The sequence below is a fragment of the Pipra filicauda genome, unplaced genomic scaffold (assembly GCF_003945595.2).
Source record: "Pipra filicauda isolate LSUMZ 115617 unplaced genomic scaffold, ASM394559v2 scaffold83_size3615187_pilon, whole genome shotgun sequence".
Classification (NCBI taxonomy): domain Eukaryota; kingdom Metazoa; phylum Chordata; class Aves; order Passeriformes; family Pipridae; genus Pipra; species Pipra filicauda.
This window is the reverse complement of record NW_024105020.1, coordinates 213,707-240,427: the sequence shown is the minus strand read 5'-3', so window position 1 is coordinate 240,427 and position 26,721 is coordinate 213,707. Positions and strand designations below refer to the sequence as shown.

At 35.1% G+C, this 26,721-nt stretch overlaps 1 protein-coding gene across 2 annotated transcripts in view; it reads left to right on the top strand.

Moving 5' to 3' along the window:
* Positions 1–21,254, top strand: part of MRPS9 (mitochondrial ribosomal protein S9) — a 35,288-nt gene extending 14,034 nt beyond the window's left edge. For both annotated transcript variants that reach the window (XM_027743858.2, XM_039390567.1), the window contains 9 exons: positions 3,184–3,246; positions 3,342–3,372; positions 5,157–5,236; positions 11,405–11,487; positions 14,134–14,209; positions 16,677–16,845; positions 18,541–18,649; positions 19,478–19,647; positions 21,046–21,254. In XM_027743858.2, the coding sequence (XP_027599659.2) occupies positions 3,184–3,246; positions 3,342–3,372; positions 5,157–5,236; positions 11,405–11,487; positions 14,134–14,209; positions 16,677–16,845; positions 18,541–18,649; positions 19,478–19,647; positions 21,046–21,137 (873 nt within the window). In that variant the 3' untranslated portion in view covers positions 21,138–21,254. The remainder of the gene's footprint in view (positions 1–3,183; positions 3,247–3,341; positions 3,373–5,156; positions 5,237–11,404; positions 11,488–14,133; positions 14,210–16,676; positions 16,846–18,540; positions 18,650–19,477; positions 19,648–21,045) is intronic.
* Positions 21,255–26,721: the final 5,467 nt, after the last annotated feature.

Here is a 26,721-nt window from a genome sequence, read left to right as displayed (position 1 = left end):
GATCTGCTTTTTTAAAGGTGTGACTACTGAACATTTTCTTCTTCTCTGTGTGAATTAACAGTAAAGTTTAAAAACAAAGGCTTTCAAATCCTAAAAGGAGATGATTAACATTTTTTTAGTAACTCATAGCAGCAGCAGACTGTACCCAATCCACCTTTTTCAAGTAATTTATGTAATTATTTTTGGAAACAGCATTATGTTACTAGGTACCAGGATTTTTAATTGTGATTCTGCTGAAAATAATTATGGATGTTTCATTTTTAGAAAGCTCTGGTTTATTTAGCTGTGAAATAGCAGCCCAGAACCTGTGGAGTCTGGAGTGGGGTGAATGTGTCTTATCAAGCTGACATGATGCCCTGAAGAAAGTAGTTCTTGGTCATCATATTCAGCACAAGAGTTTCTTTAATCTAGAGTTCAAGTCTATATAACCCCTAGAAAGAAGGATATGGGCCAGGACCCTTAAGCTGAAAACCACTTCTGGAATGGAAAACTACAGTTAAATCTAAAAGGTTTCTTGGGACCTTTACTGCTAGCATTTACACTTTGATTATAAAGTTTTAAGAGGGACATTCACCTGCTTTTTGTGTTCAGGAAAATGCAGAATGTACGGCTAATTCTCTGCGGAATTTTGGTTTGTGACATGAAGATTCCTTGGAAGGAAAGCTGAGTTCCAAATCTGAAGACACTGTCAAAAGATTTCAGGGAAATAATTTCATGGTTATATGCTTCAGCTGCAGTTTGGAGAGACTAATTCTGATGTAATTCCTAAGACTGATCCACCATCTTTTTTTATTGCTAGTACACATGGGTGTTAAGAATTACAGGGGTTTTTTTTAATACTTTTCTACAAAACTGAAACATTTACATAGATAAAATCAGCTTCAGTAGGTAAAGTTCCCAGGAGGCAGCCTGACTTGCTATGTAGGTGCTAAAAATACAGTCTGAGGAGCCAGCTATGTAAAATTAAGAAGAAGCTTCCGAGTAAAGTGGAATTGGAGTCTGTTGCATCCCAGGATCCTTGATTATATTTCCATAAAAGGGAAAAGGCAGGAAGACTCTATTTCTTTCCATTTTGGAAAAACAAAAAACAAATTTATAAAATGAACTATTATTCTTTGGTTAATTGTTTTGTGTAGAGCTGAAAGTAGATTTTAGGATTTCTTAATGCAGGGTGTGCTTATGCCTCTAGTGTGAAAGACATGAGTATATACATATAAAATAATAAAATAAAATAATAAAATAAACTTTCCAGAAGTAGATAAAATAAATATAAAATAGATATATATAAAGTAGATAATATAAAGTAGATAAAATAAAACAAATATAAAATAAACTTTCTAGAAGTAGAAGGTCTTAGATGGCAGCCACTTTCTTCATTATAGATGTCAAATCGTTATATTTGGCATTTATTGAGGTGTCATAGTTACAGTAACTGTTTTGACTGAGATTCTGGAAATGCTTATATAAAGATTACGTCTTAAGTACACACACACAGTCAGTCTCAGTATCCTGTAATAATTTCTTTTAATATATTATATAAGGTGTTTGTTTAACATCATTTGGCTCACAGCAGATTTCTCTATTGTCATCATAATTAATCCCCATTTGTTCGTAAATAGGTGTTCACCTACTGTGTGTATACATAAAATGCCCATTGACTAACAAATGGGAATACAGTAGTCACGAAGAGAAACAAAATCACCATTTTATAAAATCAAGTTAAGCCTTTTGTTTGCTTCAGAATTCTCAAAATTTCTGTTCAGAATGCCAGTAGGGGATTAATGAAAGTAATAGGTTAGGTCTTTTTACACTCCATGCATATTAAATTAGTTGAAGCACTGACAAACCACTCCAAGTCAATGGAAAAAATTGTCAGGAAGTAATAGCCCTAAGGTAGCCTAACTAACAAAGAACCATTCTTCTTGAGAGAAGATTTTAAACTCAGATTTTATTGTAATTCTACTTTTCTGTACTGTTTAATGGAAATATAAATGAGACCACTGCCAGAGGGGTTTATTTGGTTAGTCCATTTTACTGAACAAGCACAAGATTTCTATCTGAAGCTGTACTACCCACTGTCTGAAGTTGGCTACACTTGCCATACCCCTACATCTGGGGTTTTTTGATGGCTAGTTTTTAAAAACAAATGAAAATAAACAGCTCTCAGAAGTGCATATTTTTGCGTTATTAAATTCTGGTTTAGTTATACTGAAGAGGGAGAGTAAGATTATGTTGAACAGAAATGTGTGTCGTTGGGCTTAACCTTGTAAGGTGCTTTGCCCTACATTTTGCAAGACTGATTTGTATTATTGGTATGCTAACTTTATTTGCTGGAGGCAAATAACGTTCATTTTATACATCACATAAATAGTGGTAAATGTTGGTTTAGTAAAAGCAAAGTATATACCTTGTACACAGCGAAAACAATGGTAAACAATGAGCATGTAATGAATGTCATACATTTTTCTAAATTATTTTAGCAAACCTTTAGGTATCTAAGGAAAAGAAAGATGTCGTTTAAGAGTCTTTCTTCTTTTAGTGATTCACAGTTGTTTCCAAATGCAGTGATCAATGAAATGCTTATTTAGGCTATGTGAAATGTCTTCTACTGCCACAGCAAACACAGTTTTTTAGACTTAAGGAAAGTATGTCTGGAAACTGTAGAAACTGGGATTTTAAATGTGTAAAATTTGGCTTTTTCCTCTTGCTTTAAATAAAACTTCTATGCTTGGTCTGTCAGTAGGCACTGTTAACAAGCACTGGTATTTTCAGAAAGATTAATAGATAAATGTTGCAACTTCCTCTAGGAGTCACAGCATTTGATATTTTAGAGGAAAATAACTGTGTATAAAGGTGGTCTTTGCACTTGAGTAGTGCTGATAAGTTATGATAAATGCATTCTATAAAAACTAAACTTTGCAGAAGAAAGTTTACTCATTCTGATGCAGTAGAGTACAGCCTTCAGAATGAGGTTTTACTTTTATGAGGGTTCCAGAGGAAATTATCTACTTTTCTTTTCAGCACGGCACATATGTGGCATTATTTCTTACTGATTTGGTTACCTTTAGCTTTAACTGTACAAAGTTAACACTATTTTTTCTTCATAAGTACCTAAGAAATGTTTTGATGATGATTTTGTGGAGAAAAAAAAATCACATAATAGATCTCTCTTCTTATTTTCAGAGAGCTATTGCCTATCTCTTTCCTTCTGGCTTATTCGATGAACAAGCCAGACCCATGATGAAGGTAGGATTTTTTTGTTGCTTTTCTGAATAACAGTAACATGATATTTTGAGTAATGTTTTACTTTTGCTGATATTTTTTTATTTATTTATTGACAGCATCCTAGGGAAATTTTTCCAGAGCAGAGAAGTAAGTGTTCCTAGGTATTTTTTTTTTTATTATTTCTAAGTATTAGAATTGTTGTATATATAGAATTTCTTATTTTTATGGATTTATTCTTTTCCCTGTTTTCTAATGACTGCCAAGACAAGAGCAGTAAAAGTCTAATCTAATATTCTGTGTTTTAGGATAAAAATTATTGCTGGATTCTGGAATACCAGTGGTCTTCTCAGAAATTGTGTTAACTGACTAAGATAAATGGTTTTCATTGTTTAAAAATAAACAATAACTAGGATGATGTTGAAGTCATGGGAAAACCTTTTCTTGGATTCAGTAGCTTTTTGTCAGAGCTGTCTATCACATCCATAAAATATTCATTAATACTATTTTAAACTTCATTAATACTATTTTAAACTAAAAGTTTTCCTAGTAACTTTGTTGCTCTAAAAGATTAGAAATGCAGCTTTAAAATTGCTAGTTGAGAGAATAGGGAGAGTGGAAACTCCCAATCAGGCCTTTGACCTGAAAGTCCTAACTCTGCATTTCTGTCCATACTGTCTTTGGTCTTGCTCCAGAGACACTGTATGAAGTACCAGTTGTCAGTGATATGCCAGTATGTTGGTCAGTTCACTAAAATTGACAAATTATTTTTACATAAAACATTTAAAAGATAATGTCAAAACCTGTTGTCCACTTTTAGCATTAGGTAATAACTAGTAGCACAGGTAGGAAATTCCATATTCACTGAGCTATAAACTGAAATTTATACTTCAAAATGTTCCCTGAACAATAATTTCAACAAAATATGCTTTCACAGTTGCATACATGGAAATTCACACAGTTCACTAGCAGTATATGTGGGTAAAAGTTCCCTGTATTCCTTCTGTTCTAGTAAGTTTAGCATCTTTACATTCAACTTCTGCTGTATTATATCTTAACGTTCCAATCCAATACATATCGGGCTTATCAGACAGGTTCTTAGAGTCTTACCTTTGCCTATAGCTTATAGCTGGCTTCATTTGAACTTCACTGGATAAAATGACTGGGAGTTTCTCTACAGTTCAATTTGTAAAAAGGTTTTATTTTTGTCGTTTTTCTTTATTTGGAAGAGATCTTTGTTATGTAATGTAAGTTTGATTATTTTTTTTTTTCCTCCTAAGTTGAAATTTATTTGTCCTTAAATAACAGTTTGTAATGAATGCAAGTGGATGTGCTGAATTATATGGAATGTTTGTTTTCTTTCTGAATCTAATTAGGTAAACTATAGCATAGGTGTTTGTATTTAAATATCCCAAATATAAATATCCCAAATAACATAAGCAAGTTCTAAAATCACCCAAGTTCTGCATATGGTGGTCGCCCACAAAAGACAATTATACTTAGTTTAGCTTAGACATATTATGCTAATAAAAAACTTGCTCTTTTCAGAACTGCTAATCTTTCATCTTTCACAATTATTATGTAGATTTCAGTTATCTCTCCTGTGTACTTCTTTCTACTCTAAAATGTATACTTCTATCTGTAATACCACCTATACAGTCTCTGAAAGTTTAAGCTGTACATGAGATATTCCCTTGTGTAAAACGATATTTAGAAATGTTATGTTAAATATTTGGTTATAATTACAGATGGAGATTAGTTTGACTAAATCATTAGATTTTCAGACAGATTGAAAACCCGTAAAATGTCTTTGTTCTCTGATATTTAAAAAGGTAATCAGTATTATGAAAGAGGTTTATAGCTGCAGTTAAATATAAGGGATTTTTTTTAAGTGATTGTGTGTTGCTTCCTTGTCTAATCTTGCTTTCCATTAGAAATACAGTGGGGAGAAGATGGCCGACCATTTCACTTTCTCTTTTATACTGGCAAGCAGTCATATTATTCATTAATGCATGTAAGTATGTTATCTGTAATAAATAATGTCAGTTCCCAGTCAAGTATATGTTATTCTAGAAATGCCTGTCAGGAGCTTCTGAGTTTAGTTATGTTTTCACAGTAGGTCATAATATCACCACTGAAGTTAAATGCAATGTATATTTTTGTGTCACAATATCCATTATTATGAGCATTTTTATGTCACATTTAAGAGGACACACCGCATAATAGTTCTTGCTTTAATTTTTGGTTTATTTTACAGTTTTGGCGATGGACTGGGTTTGAATAGTCTGAACACTTTCTCGTAGGCTCTATCTGGTTGGTAGCATAAGCTTAGTAGTGAAGAATGTATATACAATAAAAATGGCTAGTTCTAGCAAAGTTCATTGTAGAATAAAAAATAGGATTTTCTTTCCTTGAAGGGCAAAACTATAGGAAATGTTATTTGTGCTGACATTTAGTGTGAAGAAAATTTGCATTTAAACTGCTTAATTGATTTTTCTAAGATGGTTCCATTCATGCAAACTTAAGGCTTTTTCTGATTAGCATGGTTCCAGGAGTAAAGGATCTGCATCTTTTACCTTTATGAAAAAAACTGTATCTAATAGAACATCACTAGACCCTGAGTCTTAACATGGGTTATGAACAATTGTTTCATATCTGTGACCATCAGTGGCACAAGCATTATCTGCGTCTTTAGGAGAGTTTATAGAAAGACATTCACGTTTCTTACACATACTTACAGAAGACAAAAGCATTAATAATGCATGCAGATATATTTAATTGGAAATTCATGTCAGATTTTGTTTCCTTGTTAGATAGTCTTAAAAAGTTAGTTCTGTGGTTAGTCAGTTGTCAAAAAAACAAACTTCCTGTTCTCACATTAGGTTCACAGCTTTACTGAGTGTAGTGCTTTTATTAGAATTATCTGATACTTATTTGCGTTCTGTGTACTCGAAGGACAAAATCCCCACTTGTCAGGTACATTTGTTTCTTTGGGAGAATAAAAAATAAAAAACACTTCCCCCTCTTTTTTTTTTTTTCTTTTTTTTTTTTTTTGTTGTTGACCTTGGGCAAATGAGCTTCTTGCCCTGGCAGAAATGAAATGAATGATAAATGTAGAGTGTGTCTTTGCTGAGTAATGGAGCTGCAGCATAGGCTTTCCACAGAGGTTTTCTCCTGCACAGCCCGAGGCAGCCCGAGGACCCCTGCTGTTCATTTAAATAGGTATGTCAAATCTGCCTCGAAACGCCGCTGGTTTGATCTGTGGTAATATTTGTGAAGGTTCCATATGGACTTGAGCCCCCTGCAGTGCTAAGAAATAATGTACAACGCTTCATGGTGCAGACGCAAATTTTCTCTGAAAAGGGATGCAATGCTGCGTTTTAGCTGTCGGAGAGGATGATGGAGCTGACGCGCTAGGCCTGTCAACTTGTTACACGGATGGGTTGCACGCAGCAAGGCTGTGGAAAATCTGTGCCTTTTAACTTTTCTACTTAATCACGGTTGTAGCATTGCCTTTAGACTGTATGCTACATTAATTCTCTTCCTGCCTTCTGCCTTTCATCCCAAGTTTCACGGAAAAAAGTAAAGCATGCAGGTCTTGTAGAGGAGCCTTATCAAACAGCTGTCATCTGACAAGCCATTTGCATTTGTTTTGGCTGAAACAGAGCAACCCAAGGGCAAGATGTTTGTTGCATTCCATCATAATGAAGAAATTACAAATTTTACAAGGAGCACAAGTTTATTTTTAGCTCTTCCTAGCAGTTAGAAAGAGTATGTAAGCTTGCCTTGGAAGTCTCTGGAAGTATAGTTTGCATTTTGTTTCTAAGAGTGTGGCAACCACTTTCAAACAAATGAGCTTGACAAATGCATTTTTCATTAGTATACGATACTTGAATGTTCTTCAACTGTTTCAGAATATTTTCATTAAACAGACTTCTATAAACCTAAATCCATTAAGTGAGGTTTAACAGGGTTTTTTTAGTTGGCCAAACAAAAACCAAAATCTGCATGAAATTCCCAACATTATTAGAATAATGTGTATTTAACAAAATGTATTTTTAAGTCTCAAAGCTAATTAATTTGGCTAGGAAAAAGAGTTGTATGTTAATACAGCCTAGTGTAAGTAATCAGTCCCATTGGAGGATGTCCTTTAAATTGCTATATTAAATCTAATAAACCAGATGAATGTAATACTTAGCTTAAACTTGTATGCCATTAATTACTACATACACCCCCTTGAAACTTGAATTTTATTAATTATTAGTCATAGTATTATTGTTTAGTTAATGCTAATAAAATACTATCCACTTTACTGAAAATAAACTATATATTTGTATGTATTATAACTGCCAATATACATGTTGTTATGCCTTCAATATGAAATGAACTTTCATATGGGATATTTGTTATATGCATTATTGTCTTTGTTCCACTTGTTGAACAAAGTTTAACTGTGGGGAAAAGAACAATTTATTTTTCTTCTAATACACAGAAGAATGTTTGTTGGATGAAACACCATTTCACAAACATTTGATAGTATACTTGATCATCATTTAACTTAAAAGTTTTTTAGAGTAATATGTTTTCGTAATGTGCAGAAGAAGACAAAATGGTCTTTTCATACAATTGTGTATAGCAAAATAGTAATTCCATGTAATCATGCTTTTTGTACTTTTTGAGACATATCAGTGGTTGTGGATTGAAATAAATGCTTAAAAATTGAACATTTTAACTCTTAAGTAAACCAAAACCTAAAAGCTGTTAAAGTATGTGCTGAACTTAAAAACAGAAGAAACAAAAGTGCAAACTGAGGTAAAATGTGGGCTTTGCAGCATATTTTAATCAAAATATTAATATAATCCTTTTCCCCCATAAAAATCTCTCCCTCCAAGGTTTCATTTGCTAATTTCTTCTCTATTTTTTTATGCGGAGTAAAATAATTGTTTATTATTTAACAAGAGAGTGTCCTTGAAGAGATCTGAAATTTGATCTCTCTATTAGAAATGGAAGCGTTTCAGTACATAGCCAATCTTGTAAAATCAGCTATTTTGATTGTGTAATAGCTGAGTTTACAAGACACACAGATGTGTACAGTCATGAATTGGACTATTGAATCCTCAAGTGATTAGTAAAATCTTCACCTGCCAGCTTTGAAAAAGCAAGTGTGTCTCCAGAAGCTTTCTTTAGATGTTGGGGAGTGAAGATTTGTCAGATAAATTATTGGGCATTACATGTGATTCCTGATTTTGCAAAGGCTCATCCACATACTTTACTTCACACGTGAGTGGTTCTTTCAGTCTATTGGCTTCATCTCTATACAGAGATTAGATACATGCATTAATTTTATTTTTTTTTTTAGTACTTCAGACCAAAATTTTATTTCATAAGAGATGCAAGTCCACTTTCATTGCCAGAAATATGTAGGAAATTATATTTAGTGTTTCTCTTACACTTGGAATTATTTTAAAATGCTGCTTTTTAATGTTGTTTGACTTCTTCTCCTGTGTAAAGGGTTCTTTGTCTGAATAGACATGATTGCTGTAATTTAACCAGAACAGTTTAAAGAGATCATTTTAATTCTTAAAATTGCACATTCTTAAGAACTTAAATGTGCTATGGAGTGTCAGTGTTCTTTGGGAACCTAGGGAGGGTCTTCAGGAAAATCTTACTGTTCCAACTGTTGTAAAGGTTTATTTGTCATTGTAACTATGAATTTCTGAGGCTAAAAAGTAGTTGCTGGCAACCCATATCTCGTTTTATTTGCCTGTGTTTATCAGTAGTTTCCAAATATGACAAAATCTTTAAGTCTTCTTTTAACTTGAGTCATGTTACCTGAAAGTACTTCACTTGCTGTTTGGAAGCAATTCTGACTGTAGTTATTCTGTCCTAAGATGGTAACTGTGATTACCTCCCTGTGTCCTCTTTTAAAGAACTGTGATGTAATCACATTTTAGTTTTTTGCTGACCATTCCAGTACATCAATCTATATGCCAGAATGTGTTGGAGATGAGTGTTTGTGAGGAGGCAGACAGGAAACTGCTTGTGCCAGGTAGGATGGTGACACCCTTTGCCTTATAGAGGGTAAGAGGTAAGCCAGGAGGCTAACAGTAAAGTGAAAAACCTCCTTACACATTTATAAGACCTAGTACCCCAGTACCTCTTCTGACACCAAAACGTCATCTTCATGCCTGGTTTGACTTCTTCTAAATGTGGAAATGCATGGAGCTCACAGGAATGAATCTCTAAGACTGTTCCAGCTGAACTCTCCCCAGATAGCTGAGGGGCAGACACAGCTGTCCTTCCCCTTTTCTTCCCTTCCTTTACAGTCCCAAGCAGAAGTCATTCTTTTCCATATCTCAACTACAGATGCCTAAAAATTGCTTGGTGCAGACACACCTCATGCCCTCTAACACAAACCATGTCTGTGCCATGTGTAGGCAATAATTTTTGCAGCCTAATAGTCAGCTCTGGTTGTTAGTGACATAAATCTTGCCCACAGTAGTGATACCATATCTTGTTATCTTTGAGAACTACAGTTATATTTGTGAGGTTTGGAAGTATTGAAAATATGATTTGTGCTCTTTTATGTGGTGTTTCCTGCATTTGAGGATAAGAAGACTTTTTTAAAGTTGAAAATTTTTCCTATCTGATATTATCTCATGGAAAATAAAGGGTTTCTGAAAGACATCCTACTATAATATATGAGTTCTCATGCTGTTTCAAAAGTGGATTTTGTACTTCAAGATTTCTGACCGTGGAATTATTTAAAAAATACTTGTAATTAAAAATGTCACCAGTGACCTGCATCAAAAACTTCAGTGAATTGTCTCTATTTAAGTGCTTTCAGTGCAGCTCAGATAACAATCTGTTATTTGTTCATACACTTTAAGTACAAATATTTTGAGTGTATGTGCAGGTGTATTCTATAGTAACGAATCAGCTTGAACAATAGAAATTTATAGCTAAGCAAAGGGCTTCTATTTTGAGTGGGTTTTTTTTAAGCTGCTGCAGAAATTTCACTGCATCCTGTTGCAAATCCCAGTATTATGTTAAGAATTAGTATTTTGTTAGTTAATTCCTGACAATACAGAGCTGTCTCACATTTCTTCTTTTACTGTTTCGTTCTAAATAATACAAAGAAAAAAAAAACCCAACCATTGTTCCTTGTCCCCACCAATTCTTACACTAGTTTCTCTCTGGTATTTGCTAAGACTCATATTAATGCAGTATAGGAAAGCGGCTATAAGCTTTCTATTTTCACTTATAAAATGAAGTAAATTCTTTGGTATATAAGTACTCAACTGTAGTACAACCACCTTATTGCTTCAATATAATTTATAATTATTTCTCCAAGTACTTCTATTGAACTTGGGATTTGAATCATTGTTCTAATTCAGAGTTTTAGATGTTATACTGAAAAAAAAAACCCTGAAAATACTTTATGTAAAACATGTTTCTTCTGTAATCCTTTTACTGTGACTTTTTGGGATATTTTCTTTGTTTTGTTTTGGTTTTGGTTTTGTTTTTCCCCTGAAGTTATAAATTGCTGTCACAGTATTGTTTGAAAATAATAACATAGCTAAGAATCTTGAGCAAACTGCTTAAAAATATAGAAATTCAGGATAAGTATATCTGTACATTTGAAAGAACAGAAATTCTGTGATAAATTCTGTGATAAATGTGCAACTTTGTGTCCCTATGGACATGCCAGGGATGCCAGGAGCTATGACTAATACAGACCACCAGTAAAGCTGACACTCTAAATGTACAAAAATCTTAAATAAATTAAATTAATTAAGGTCTTAAATCTTGTCAGTATTTTGAGTAAGTCATACTAAAATGTGGATGCACTGATGAAATTATTGTGCAGTATGTTTTGGAGTTGCATCTGTTATACAAACGTAGTTGCCTTTCTGTATACAGTTGAGAACCTTTTTTATTTTTTTTCTTGCAAGCATATGTAAGAAGGCAAAAAACACTCTTGCAAAATTCAAAATTAATTACTTTGAACTGCATATTTTCCTTTTTTTTTTTCTGTTTTGGTCAGAGCTCTGCTTGTTTTCTGACCTCTGTATTTGAAGTGTTTGGAGAGTAAAACCACGTAAACATGTGTTTTAAATAACAAAATTTTAGTATTAAGTGGAAAAATTACATTTAAATACTTTTTCCATATACACTTAAGGAAACATATGAAAAATTGCTGAATGTTGAGAAATACCAAGACCAGCTGATAGCTCAAGACCTTCCTCTTCAGAAGGAAAAAAGGTAATCCTACAGTTAGAATGAATATTGATAGTAATTATCTTAATGTGCTTTAATATGTTGTATTAACATTTCTTGTAGTTTCCCCAACTTACCTGCCTTTTATTCCACAAACCCATTTTCAGACTTTAGCTCTGCGTAATATTTTGTGTGGTAATTTCGGGTTGAAAAGTCTTGCCAGGTATGTGTGGAGCACTCACTTCTCATTGCTAGAGTAGGGAACCCCCACCTATTTCTCTTATTCTTTAATCTCTCCCTGCTCTTTTCAATATTCTTCCCTTTTTAAAGTTTCTGAAATGTGATTTGAAAATATCCAGAATTCTGCTTCTGTATGCAATTTTTTTTCAAATTATTTCTAAGGATTTTGAAAAAGGAGCTAAAGTTTTTATGAGAAAACAAGGGCTTTTAAAATACCAAATAAGTTTTTTCTGATGAAAAAATCCTAAGCCCTAAAGCTGAGCTCTTCAATAGTCTTTAATTACATTTCTTGAATATTTTACCAATATTTAAGTTGAAGAGTATCATAATACTTAATGTCACAGTTTTTCTTCTAATGGCTTTGAAAAGATAAGTCATCAGAAACTAGTAATTTCAGAAAAGCTTATTTTGTTGGATTTATTTAATTATCACCAGTATTAGTAATTGAGTTTAGTTTTGTTTCTTTTTGTCTGTGTAACTTCTCTGGTATGCACAACAAGCTCTTCAGCTAGTTAGCCACTGGACAGAAAAGATCCAACTCAACTAGAGCAAGCTAGGGGAGGTCTAGAGGTGTTAATTTCTTAGTACATGCAGTCAGGTTTGTCTTTGAAATGAGTATATGCTTTAAGAACTGTTTTTCCTCTTAGGCTGTATTCTTGATTTTCTGTTTTGAGATTTCTTGCAAGGATTTTATACTAGAATGGTAAATTAAACAAGTCTTTAAAAGAAATAAATACAGCAAGGAAGTTTTGATTTTGGTATTTACTGCTTTTCTGTATGGTTACTTTTTTCACTGTCCCAAGTTGTTTTTATCTGTTCTTGCCATGGTTTTTCTAGCTAGATTTATGCACAGCTCCAGTTGCACATCATGTTGGTTTGTCACTTCTTAATTTCAACCATTTGTTATTTATGTTAGGAAGAGAAAGGATTAATTTGCTGAGATAATTTCAATTTCTTAAATAACAGAAGTTCATGTTTCTTCATGATGTAAATAGTGTCCTGTGACCCACAAAATGTTTTATCAGAGATTCATGTTAGCTTCTGAGCAGACAAGAGAACAAATGAATGTAGTTTCTTGGTGTGTGCTGCTGAAAAATAACCTGACTCCTTACAGAGCTCAGCCAGTGGATTTACTGATGTGAAAAATGACCTAAAGCTAGTCAGAGATGAAAGGGTTTTTTTTGTGTTAGGTTTTTAAAACCTCAGAGAATTTAAAGGATTTTTGAGACTTATCTTACACATTGGATATGGTTTTTCCTCTGAGATTAGTAAAGTGTAGGTAGAGGGTCAGTGGGAAGGGCTGGGGTTTTGATTTTTTTTTTTATTGTTGTTGCTTTTGCTTTGGTTTTTCCTCAGAAAATAATCTGTTTTAGATGTATTTTGTAATATTAACTGTAGGGTTAGGACCTAATCTTGAACTATTTCAGGTTTATAGTTTTTCACATGAGTATTTCATTGACTTCATTGGAAGTAGCAAGTAGCGATATATAAATATAAGTATATACTTGAGTCAGTCAGGATTGGAAAGTTTTTAAAATTACTGTTAAAATCAGCATTGTTTCTAATAAACATCTCTCATGTCCTGACTCAGAAAAGCATTAAAATACATGCTTAAGAAGTAGTACTACTTAAAATCCCCTCAGAAGGAGTGTTTTACTGAATCATAGCTTCCTTAATGCTACTGAAAACATTGTTTCTAAAAATGTTTTTTACCTGAAGAGGTAAGAAACTGGTTACATCTTTGCCTTAAATCTCTCTGATAATGTTGGTGTGTATATTTGAGGTGGCATTCTGTGTAGTTGGTCACTTCATATCATATCTATTTCAAAGATTTATTTCAAGTTTTGTTAGCATTTCTGTATGAGGCTGTTTTCTGAGTAGTTTCTGCTTTTGTTATCATCAGTGCAGTTTCTGTGCTGAGCAGCTCAAGATTGCACAGTAGATAGAATAAAGGGTGTCATTGCTGCATTAGTACTTTGACTATGCTTACTGCTAGTGCAGTTCTTTGTATTGATCAGAAAAGTAAAGACCAGAGGCAAAAGAATTTGATTTTAACATTCTGCCTTTGATTTTGTTCTTTGCTGCTGGTGAACCAAATTTTTCCTGGCAGCAGGCTTTTAAAAGTAAGTACTGAGTTGTGGGGAAGATCACTTACTATTACAATATTACTCTAGCTCATTCTCAGACTTCAATCATATGAATAATGCATAACTGATACTCATAATGTTCATGTCGTTAATTCAATAGATGAAGTTACCATCCCTTTGAAAAGGCAGATCTTTTAAAATCAACGTAGGCCTTCTCATGTTTACTATAGGAATGTGAGCCATAATCATTTGTAATGGAAAATGTATTTCTGAACGAAGACTGACTGTATGTGTGGTCTTTTGTGATGTAACTCTAATTGCATGGTTAATTAAAGGGAGCATATATATGTGGTATTTTAAACAGAAACCTGGCTGGCAGCAGATGGCTGACTAAGATTGAATTGGAAGAAATGTTGTTAGAAAAACTGTCAGATGATGATGTAAGTAATTAATCTTTCTAATCTTAAGGAGCCTTGTGTCTTAAAAATACGGACTCTGGGTGCATTTTTGGATACTGAAAAGGTACCATGTAGAAGCAGGTGCGCTTCAAAAGACTTTGCTAAATTCTGATAAACTCTGCATATGTTCATAGCACTGTCGCATTCAGGTTGGCCTAAAGTGACCTGTGTTGTTTTTTTTTTATCCAGCACAGTACAGAACTATTAAGAGCTTTCCATTGTTACTAACATAATTTAGTTTTTCTCCTGGTGGTAACACTGTGAGGCCTAAAGCACCTGTTCCTTGTCATCTAATTATTTAGTCAGGAATGGGGTATAGTGACACTTTAGTAGAAATAATTAGTCATTTATTGTAGTTACAGATGAAAAATGGACAGGGCTAGAGCTTCTGTCACTTATTGTAGAGAAGGGGTAATTATTCAAGATGGGAAGTCCTTTTTCTTAGTGATTGGCTACAGAATCAAATCAGGAACAAGATACGAAACTGTATAGATCTGTGGTTTGATATAGATATCTCTTCATTGTTATGAATATGGTGGGAGAAAGGAGGGTTTTGCAGTTTCCCCTGCAAACTCTATCATTCTCTAAGTTTGGAGTCCTTTTTTGCATCTATCTCTGTGAATAAGACTATTCATCCTAATAGTCATACACCTTTTTCTCATTCAGAGCTTTTCCCTACAGTCCCTTGAGGAGCGTCAGATTTTGTAACAGCAGGTTCAGTCTATGTGGCCAGCTTAGTTTTCTTTTGGAATATGACAGTACCAGAGAATATAACTCTATTTGTGTGAACATCCAAAGTGTCTTCTCACCTAGAAGTACTGTTCCTCAATCTCTTCTGTCCCGTGGACAGCTTCATTGCAAAAATAGCATAACAGCAGCAAACGAGCCCTTTGCTCACTTGTCATCTGGAACAGTAGCATGTGATGGCTTCCTTGCCTGTGGGGGATGTGAAAAGGTCTCAAGCAGATTGTGGTCCATAAGCATAAGTTTGAAGTAACTGTTGTAAATTATCCATCCTGGTAATACCCAGGAGTCTTTCTCTATCTTGCTCACAGTAGAAGCCATTATGACTTCATTGTTTTCAGTAGCTCCTGGCTGTTTTTCCTCTCAGAGTGCCAGGTCTAGTTGTACAACTAAACAGTTTGGTGTTCTTTGTTACTTTCTTTTAGTACATTCTACATCTGTAAAAGTAGATTGCAGTTAACTTAAAAAAAACTCAACCAACCAACCAAAAACCAGTATCAAACCTTTTTACATACTGGCCTCTCATATGTAAAACCACAAAGCCTCAGGCAATTGGAACAAAGATTGCTTAAATGTATTTGAAAGGTCTCAGTATAAGTTACCAGTCTTACCTGCTCAAATTCGTATATTTTGCCACTGCATTGAAATTTTCTGTGGTGTTTGCATTATGAAAATCAGAGCTATTGATTTTTTTTTTCTTTTCACTCTCCAAAGACTTTACCACATCTGTATTATATAGTTAGACAGAAGTAGTTTTCAAGAGATGTCAGAGTTCCAAGGCCTATTGTTAAGTTACAAGAAAAGTAGTAATTTTGTGCAGGAGACTCTGGTAACAGAGGAAGAAAAAATACTTTTAATAATCACTTGTAAGTAGAAAAACGTTCAAAAATCAGGTTATGATATCTATATGAAAAATCCATTTTAGATGGTATCATACCTTTATATCCGGTGACAGCTGTCTGGTGCTCCTGCCAGTAACACTTCATAACAGGACATCCCAGCTTTTAGCACAAATGGGTTAACACAGAGGTGTGTACTCTTTTAATCGCACGTTGAAGAACTTTGGAGGAAGGTGTAAGGGGGAAGGAGAACCACACAGTAGCAAAAGATAATTTATTTCAAGAGGTTGCCCTTTAAGTCAAGTATCTCTTGAATTTTTAAATAGCTTGATTGTTCAGTTTTAAAGGAAATCATAAACATTACAGTAACTCAGCTTGAGCAGCCAAAGATAGATAGATAGGCATTTTCTATATATGTTATGAAATATAATCATTTATGAGGTTCAGTTTAGTGAAATAAAATTATTTCCAAGTCAGTGAATATGCTGACTTACTGAAAATCAGGTGAAGAACTTTTCATTTTGCCATTTTAATAAAACAATAATAAAATAATTGACTCCCCCAATGTTTTCTTTTTAAAAGTCAGATGAACTTAATTCTAATACAAAATCCTTTATTACAGAGGTGTTGGTTATGCTTTCAATTAAAGTTTCACTTTTACCTGAAGAAAGAGCTAGGTGTCTTTAGTTACACAGAAAATGATGCAACTGCATGCTGTTCTTAAATCAGTATGTAGGTGCAAAAGTGTCATCTTGTCAGAAATCATCAATAAAAGTGAAGTAGGAAAGATCCATTATATAAAAATTGAAAGTTTTAGCAAATGCAATTACATTTGCATCCTTTAATGAAGTCTTGTTGTCCTACAGTATTCGAGATTTATTCAACTCTTACAAAAATTGACGGATTTGCCGTGTAGTGACATCGAGGAGAAGTATATACAGAAGTTTTCCAAAGAACTTCCTGTGCAGATGCAAAAGGTAGTTATTGAGCCCTTGCAGTATGATGAGCAAGGAGTGGCCTTCAGCACCGGTGAAGGTAATAATTTCAAGTTTACTGGTAACAATGCAGAATTTTTTTCCTCTTCGTGTTGCTTTTTTTCTAGTATGTACAATATTGCTGAAAGAGTCACTACTTCATTTTATATGGTTATGTGTATACTGCATGTATAGTTGTTAATGATGTTATGGCATACCATGTTATGACATGGTCTAGTAACAAAGTGGAACTTTTTAACCCAGATTCTGTCAACTGGTTTTACCACTATTTCTGTACAGTGGTAGCTGTGTAGAGAGGACTCTGTTGTGATACATGGTGTAGGATACAAAAAGACTTTCATTTTTGGCAGGAGTTGACTGTTGAACATAGAGGGCGGAGGACAGAGGGAGCACAAACACATACGAAGAGTTCCATGGATGCAACAGTGTTGTTGCTTAGTATAAAAATGGCGTGCTTGGACCACTGAATGGAGAATTTTGAAGATGCAAAGAATGAATAACAAGTCATTTGAATATTTACAAACAGCATAGGAAAAGGCAAAGAGGGAATTCCTAAACATTGTGGGACAGAGATGGATGTTGGTCATTGGTACTGAGATGGAGGGGATATTAGAGAAAAGCCATGAAGACCTCCATGTCTTCTAAACACAGTCTGCTTATGCTTTCAGTGGAGGGACATATAGTTGAAGAAGGATGTGATATATGAGTGATTGCATAGAAAAATTATATAGCAACAGCATGTATAGGAAAGACTGATGACTTTCTGGGCAAAGCATGTGTGCACACTCACTTTATGCTGTACATTTAAGAGGAATCTTAGAGATGACACGTATTCTTAAGCAGCAGGCAGCAGATGATACTAAGAACAAAGGTCACAGAGAACTGAGGAGCAAAATGGCAAGAGAGTTTTGCTCTAGCTGGCTTGTCTTCAAGATTACATGACAACAAAGAGATGTGAGATCACCAAACTGTGGTTTAATTCACACTGGTGTTCAGTAGTATCTTCAGAACAGTAACTGAAATTTGATAAGCATGCGATCCATGTTATTTAAGAAAAGCCACCAGGTGTAATAAGTTCAAAACCAGTCATTTGTATCCCATAAGCCCCAACATGAAGAAAAATGTCGTTTGTTTCATAATTCGTTTATCAGAATGATTGCTTCCTGTGAGCTAAAGGAATTTGGTCTCAGACTTCAACACAGAGAGTTTGTCATGTTTTAGCTTGAAACTATTGCACTTAAAGAGAAGTAACAGTAAGTAGCAATTTCTGAGGAACTGTATTAATGCTGCATATTATTGCTTATACCAGTGTAATTAAAGTGTTAATCTCTACCAAGTGAATATTCTTGAACTTCTGTACATTTTTATGATTTTATAAAGTATTTTAATATTACTAGAAATTGCACTTAATGGTAAATGTAGTAGTTCAACAAACTCTGTATTTTCATCTACCGTGGCATCACCAGGTCAAGAAAGTGTCCTGAACCACTGAAGTTATGGGAGGTAGAGCATTACCTCTACTTCCTCCCAACACACACTTTTCCCCCACTTAATAAACATTGGTTAAAATATATTGAAAGATAGTTGTTCTTTGTTTGCTTTTTTTTCTTACCTCAGCCTACAAAAACAAACAACTGACACTGTATGAAAGTGTTGTGGTTTGCTGACTACTTAATCAGTTGAAGTTCTGTAGAATATTGAAGCCTCATAATAGTCTGGGTTTAATTCCTTTAAGGTAGAAGAAAAACTGCAAGAGCTACTGCAGTAGTTTATGACAATGGGACCGGAAAAATGACAGTGAATGGAAAAGACATTTTGCATTACTTCCCGGTGCTGCAGGACAGGTGAGAACACTATGAAATGCTGTATTCTTACTGTACTTAAATTGTTCCAGCGAAAGTAATGCCATGCAATAACATGCTGGTGTTGTGTTCCATGAAGTTGATTCTCTGTTCTTGTTTCTGTATAACTATCTGTTTTATGAAAAGGTGTCTTCCATTTTTCTTCTAATTTTCAGGAACTTAAGAACTGATAGGTAAGCCTTGCTCTGTTTGTTGTCTCTCACTTTCTGAAGAGATGCAAAAACCAAGAGCGCAGGCTGTTTGAATAGTTCAAATTTTAGTCCCTCTAGAAAGGGCTTGCAGTTTATTTTAAAAATAAATAATAAATATTACCTTTAAATGTAGAGATTTGCAAATTGTATGCATGTGTAATTGCTCTGGCATACAGTAACATAGTGGAAGCAGACAAGGGGAGACACTTCATGTAAAGCTTCAGATTTTGGAGGATGTGCACAGTCTGATATAGAAAAGACTTGTCATAAGGCTGATGTAAGGTTTCTATCCTTTATCTGATTTTGATTTTTATTTTATATTGTAGTTTTTGAACTCAAGGATAGAGGGGAGAGGTTGTTCAGTTTCAATATCCAGAGTGGACAGATCTTGGCATCTATAGATAAGTAGTGGAACTAAAATACTTGCCATTGGCAGTAAGAATATGCTCCTAACTGCTGATTTCTTATTGATTTGAATGAGATATGAATGTCTTTCTGGATCTCTGCCTGAAAGTTAACTTTTTTTGTATATACTATGATAAGATATGTGCCTAGCATGTAACTTTATGCATGTGGATATATTGCATTTATTTATTTTTGTTCTTTTTTTTTTTTTTAGGGAACAGTTGTTGTTCCCTTTCCAGTTTCTTGGCAGAATTGGAAAACATGATGCGGTTTGCACAGTCTCGGGTGGAGGAAGATCTGCACAGGCTGGAGCAATACGTTTAGCCTGTGCAAAAGCCTTAAGGAGTTTTGTGACAGAAAAGGAGGTGGAATTCATGAGGCAAGGTAGGAATTGAAATTATTTCAGTGTTTCTTAATGCGTTTCTGGTAATTAACAGAATTAATACAAGGATCATTAAGGATCAGATTTTAGTAAATAATCCCAATGAAACCTTGTATATTGTATAAAAGGGATCTGCATTTATTTTTAGATTGTTTTCACTTGTTTCCTAGCATCCTTTGTGTACATTTTGGATGACTTCTCAAGTCTTTCCATCTGTTCATGACCTCTTTTAGGTCTATTAACCAGCTCATATTGCCTCAACATAGAATCACAAAACACAAATGTGTATTCAGTAGTAAATAAATCTGGATCAGGCATTAGTGAGCTGTAAGGTACTAAGACTGTGTTTTGTTTTACTTGGCTAGTTGCATCTTGTTCATGTTTAAAAAAGTTTTCTTCTTGAATGTAAGTGCTGGAGGGTTAGTTTTGAAGAGAGAGAGTAATGAGCATAAACACATTGCATGCAACTAGCCAGACTGAGGGAGCTTCTTTCCACTCTTGCATTATTTAGTGTTTACAACTTACGTAGGATAACATAGAATTTATTTAGATAATTGCAGTATTTGATGCTTCTCTGTGATAAGATGCCATGCTGTTTCAGCAAATATGGAGTTATTAACAGTGAGCTTTTAACTACACTTTTTCTGGACTAGTAGCAAGAATACCTACCTGTGTTACTGGCAGAACAGCTGTGATATTTTTTAACTCTATTGTCATCCATGGAACCAAAGCTATTTTCATGCTACTGTCTTCACAATAAGTTTCCTTGACTGTACCTTTTCAGTACTGACAAGTATGACTTGCTAGGAATACCCTTGTAAACAGACATTGTAATGAGTTGGTATCTGCACTGAGATCAGCATAATTCTGAACATGTTTTGGACATTGCCAAATATACTTTTGGAAGCACCAAAGCAGTGGTCTCTGAAATGGAGTATGTGCACCCTACCTGATCCATGGGGATTCAGTAAAAAAATTTTAGACTTTGTAAGGCATATAATTTACAAATGAATAAATATAAATATATTGGAAGTGCATGTTCGAAAATATTTTACTGATAGGACTAAATGATCAAAAAGAGTTTGGAGACCACTGCTCTAAAGGATCTAGCAATATGAATAGATATAAAACAGTGTTTTATAGATTTATTTCTTTTAGTGGTTTGTAAAGAAAAATGTGAAGAAAGCTTGGTTACTAAAGAAAAGTTAAAATGTTAGAAGATATGATGACAGTCTTTTCAGTGTGTTTTTATACTGTACCTTTATCCTTCTAGATGTTACAATTCATACTGTTAGTGAAAGTCAGTTATGGGCTGCCTTGAATCTACTGCATCACATGAAGTATACCTGTAATATTAACTAGTAACAGTAAATAAACGGGTGCTTTTCTGTGCTTTGTAGCTGGATTACTAACAGTTGACCCACGTGTGAAGGAACGAAAAAAGCCTGGTCAAGAGGGAGCCAGACGGAAATTCACCTGGAAAAAGCGATAAGTCTGGCTATTTAAAGAATGACAAGTGCTACCAAAGCTTCAAAACATACTGATTTATCATTTAAAACTGTTGTATAAATATATTTAGTAATAAAGACTTTTTTTTCCCCCATTATAATCAGTATGTTTTTTCTGTTTAAAAAGCAACAAACAGCTTTCTTTAAATTTATTTAAAATTGTGGAAAATCATGGTGTGATTTGCCAGAATGCTAAATCTAAAATAGCAGCTTGAGTGCCAACTTTGCATCTTAGCTTCACTGAAGTCGGTAACGATTTATGGAACTGTTGGTGAATTACAACTTCTAAAAATCAGTGTATTTGTTTAATGACTTACCAGTCTAAATTCTGACATTAGGCAGTTCCTAACCAGGTATTTGGACATCTTTGACGTGCCTCTCTCTCTGCCTCACAGGTATCTGAGGATAAGTGACAACTTCCCACCTAAATTATGCTGGAGTTGAGAAGCTAGTGAGAATGGTACTGACAATTGAGGGGACGTTGAGAGAGGAACAGTCACAGAGGATAACCTTTGCCTGTGGAATCAGTTGTCTCTAGGATGCTTCACTAGGTTAAGTAGGGAGTGATTCAGAGCAAGTGCCTAAATTTAGTTGCTCTGAATCACCCTCTGGAGGAGTAATTTTTTCGGTTCTTTCCCCAAATGCAGAAAGAGCTGGAGGGATTAGGCTGAAGTTAATCTTTTAGAATACTCTTCTCCACCCCTTAAATCTCAAGGGGCCTGATCAAGGATGCGTGTTCCGAATATGGCTAGTGCACAAAGATAGCATTGGACTCTTTGCCAAATACAGTCATAACTTTTCTTTTTTAAAATCAGAAGCAGGAGGTGATGACAGTGCTGCCCACCTCCTGTCTATAATTGTAGCCTTCCAAAATAGATTAGTGGTTACAGCACTCATCCAAAAGCTTAAGGTTTTGGTTTATTGCCAAGTTCCTTCCTGGGACAGCAGTCAAATACTTTCAAGAAAGAGCACATCCTTCATCTGTCCTGTAGGAACTGGGCTACAGAAAAAAGAGGATAAAATTCATCTCATCAGGAGGAAGCAGAAAAAAAAAATTGAATTCAGTAGTTTTAACAACACGACACCTTCAAACTTACTTTTAATTTAGAAGACTTCAGTACTTTGAATTCTTCCTCCCCAGCCAGATTTTTTTAAGTGCTACAGTACTACTTCTGCTGCTTATTTGCTGTAGATCATAAGCAAAAACTTAAAACCTCAGAGGTCACGAAAGGTGCCAGCAGGTCACTGCAGCTGATAAGCAACTCTGAGTGATCTGTATGGGTTGTTATTTTCCCAAGCAGCATTCAGGAGGGTGCAGCAAGTAAATAGACCTCATGAGCTAAGACAGAGAAGGTCAGAAACTGAGTATGCATCCTTGACTGATGTGTTTGTGATTACTTACTCTCCAAAGCCACTCTCTGCTTCTTTTTAACTCCTGTTTCATGAGAATACTCTGTAAACTTGGACAAGATTTCTCATTGCTAAGGTAGTTCATCTCAGTCAAAATACATGACTCTCAAATTACCTGAAAGAATGCTGTAGCAAGGTGGGTGTCGGTCTCTTTTCCAAAGTAGCATGTGATAGGATGAGAGGAAATGGCCAAAGGGTTGTGCCAGGCAAGGTTTAGATTGGATATTAGGAAAAATTTCTTCACTGAAAGGATTGTCAAGCAGTGGAACAGGCTGCCCGGAGAAGGGTGGAGTCTCCATCTCTGGAGGTATTTATAAGACATGTAGATGTGGCATTTGGGGACATGGTTTAGTGCCGGACTTGGCAGTGCTGGGTTAATGGCTGGACTCCGATTTTAGAATCTTCCAACCCAAAAGATTCTCTGACTTGTTAAATTGAATTCAACAGCTGAGGCATTTCACCTGTCCCTTTGAAAAACAAATAGGTGTTGCATGAGACATTTTTTACACTAAAGCAAATACAGAATGGCTTAATTAGCATTTCTGTTAATTTAAATATGATTTACTTATGTGTAGCAAAATAATTCTGTATTATGTATTAGTAGAAGTTGTGACTTGTAATAAAAACACTTATCCATTCTGGGACAGGTACCTAAGGATTCTTTTGACATGCTCAATAATAAAATATACACAAGCACACGGACTTGAAGATGCTAGCTGAAGAAGGTTCTGGCAGAGATTAAATAGTAGAATTTTTATCTTAATGTCTTCTCAAATGAGAATTGATCAATTAATTTTCCTACCTCATAATTAGGCAAAAAGCTACAAGTGCAACAGCAGATCTGCCCTTACAACATGCCAAGTCTTTTATCACGTTTTAAAGGAATTATTAATGTTCTACCTTCCAAAAAAGAATGGGCATAGTCTTTGATGTTTGGATCCAGCAAAAAAATTGAGACAAAGTTTCAGAATTTATCACAACATTTTAAGAAATTCCCCAGAAATACTAGTTAATGCTATGCAGCCAGGTCACTTACTCAGACTTCCAGCTAATTCTGAAACTGAGTTGAAAGAGAAAAACATTTTAAAAGGAAAAAAAAAAACCAAAAACAAAACACCAAAACAGAATTGTATGTTGGGTTTTGTTTTTTTTTTAATTTTCATTTGTATGAAATTCCTCTCAATCATCTGGAATATATGTCAGCATTTAGGAGATAGGAAATTAAATAGTTTTTTTAAGAAGGACTATTTCTGTAGTGTTAAAGCTGATAAAAAGGTGAGACTACCATTTTTTTCACTGTTTTTTACAGATTCATCAGAAAAAAATCATGTGGGAGAGCCAAATAAGGAAATGTAGTGGGGTTGTTAGTTGTTGTTTGGGACAGCAGCACAGTAGTAGAATCCGTTCGTCAGTTTGAATAATGTGTTTTAACTTCCTATTGCTCTCACTCCTTTGCATTCTCAAGGTTACTGAGAGAAGCGGTCCTGAACACCTGCCTTCTGTGTTGGAGCCAGGCTTCTCAGGTCTCAGTTTTGAACACTTGAACAGTGTGGACCAACTTACCTTGCCAGAAAGATTTCAGAATTTAGTGTCCTGAATGTGACAGGTGCTTATACCCTAAACATGAAAATGTTTTCTGAATGCGGTCAAAAAGAACTGAGTCTTCCATGCTTTCTTGGCAACGTATGTTGTGATTCATCCAGGCTCTTCTTTGTTTTTCTTTTTTTTCTTCCACCACTTTGATGTTTCTTCTTTGAGTTAAGATACAAAAATCCCTCTAAGGTAAACGGAGTGTATCTATGCCATCTATTTCTGGTGCTTTTGGTCCCATTTCTTTGGTGTGGAGCCCAGTGAGTGAGGAGGTGAAGCTCAAGCGCGTCCCTGGTGTGTGTTAAAGCGGCTGCGTTGCCACAAGATGGCGCAGTTCGCAACCGAATGCAAGGAGCCGTTGCCAGGAGTGGGATGTGGATGCTTGGAAAAGAGACTATGACGAATCTTCCGTGTAAATAGTGATTTGATAACAACAGATTCACCTGAAAATAAGTGTAATTGGTTTCAAAAGGGTAGAATCAGATTGTCTTTCCAGGTTTTTTTTTTTCTCCTGATAAGAGAAAGAAGTTTTTGTGAGAAATAATGTCAGTTAATAATAGTTTTCAGCAATCTAATTTCAGTGTATAAGTAATACTTTCAAATTAATATTACAATGTGATGCTAAGAAATGTCAGCTGATGTTTGAAACTTGGAAATGCTACTGTAGCATAGTACCAGTCATCAAAAATTGCAGAATCACAGAATGGTTTGTGTTGGAAGGGACCTTCAAAGATCATCTAGTTCCAGTCCCCCTGCAATGGACAGGGACACCTTCCACCTGACCAGATTGCTGAAAGCCCTCTCCAACCTGGCCTTGAACACTTCTAGGTATGAGGCAGCCACAGCTTTTTGGGGCAACATGTTCCAGTGTCTCACCACCTGCACTATAAAGAATTTCTGCCTTATGTCCAACCTAAACCCACCCTTACCAATCTCATACTAAATATATACATACATAATAAATATAATTATTTAGATAAAATGCCAGAAATCAGTTTTGGTTATGGGGAGGGTGATTTGTTGTTAAAACTGCATTTTATCTGTACAGGTTCATAAAATCCTTGTAAATATTGAAATTAATTTTTCCAGTATTTTGTGCTATTTTGTACAGATAAAAATTTGTGGGCCAGAATTGGAAGCAAATGTATTTTTATGCTGTGCTAGCGCCCAGTGGATAGACGTTTCAGTAGGTTACTACATTCCAGACAAACATATAAATATAAATTACTGTCCGTGTACCTGCACACATAAACAAAGCCGTGTGGGAGCAGAAGAAAATGCACAAACAAATGGGCAGTAATGGCTTTAGACTTTATGGTGCTTAGCACCCACTGTCAACCACTGCGTCAGAAATCACCTTCACTTTTAGTTTTCAGTATTAAATAACTGAATGTTGTAGTCTTGCTGGTGGGCAACTCCAGTCCACTTGCCATTTCTCTTCTAGTTACCAGCCACATTAGCAGTAATGGATACTCCTCTGCTCTGCTGGAACTTGCACATTTTGAAGGAAAAAAACCTTGGATGCTCCACAAGGGAGGTCTGTATTTCAACACCCTGAATCTTTAAAGCATTCAAGATGTGTCCTGACTATTTCTTCATCATTTCAATAAATGTCATATTCAGATGCTGATGATACTGACATAATAAATAATATAAGCAGAGTGGTGTGTGCTTGCCACAAGTCCGGAGCAGACTAGTACATCACAGAAGCAATTTCAGACTGACAGATGATTAGCAGGATAGTAGCACTGACACTTTCTTCTGAAAGTGCTGGTTTATCTCTGAAATCAACAAAAGCAAATTTTCCTTGGTTCCAGGAGTGGTCCCAATACCTTCCTGCTTGCCTGCTTACCTTTTACCTTAGTAACTGCTCTGTCTCCTAAGACACAGGAGTGTTAAGATTAAAGTGATTACACTAGTGGTACCAGGGCAGAGATTATTAAATAAAAATTCCAACATGTTTGGGACAGTTTTTTTTTCAAGTCCCAGAGCAGCCCTCTAGGATTTAGGTTGGTGGTGCCTCTAAAACTTTGACCGTATATACCTTATTCCTTGAGAGTTGGATCATATAGGGGCAGTAGCAGCTGTAATGCTTTTGAGCTGGTGGAGATATCAACAGGATTTTTTTGTTTGTTGTGTTCATATAATGTAATAGAAGCTTTAGAAGAAAATACTTTACAAAGCAAGAGGGATTATATATCATCAATTGTTAATAATGAAATTGTAAGAATATTGTTACAGACTGCATAACAGAGAAAGAAGACATCAGTGATTTGTAAAGCACCTTGTGTCCCTGTCTTACAAACCCCTTTTTGCACTTTGTCTGCCCATCTCCGCAGGTGTGAGGTTAGCCAGCAAAATCCCCACTGAGGGCTCTTGGGCAGGAACAGCAATGCCTGAGAAGGCTGTGATGTGAATAGTGACAGTACTATGAGACAAAACTTCTACTTCCTTCAACCTCATTGCAAAAGGAGAATGGAAGCAGAGAGTTGCACAGCATCCTCCTGACTCAGCTCACCGACAAAATCATAGGGCAGCTGGGCTGTTGAGATCTTCTACCTTTCTCTG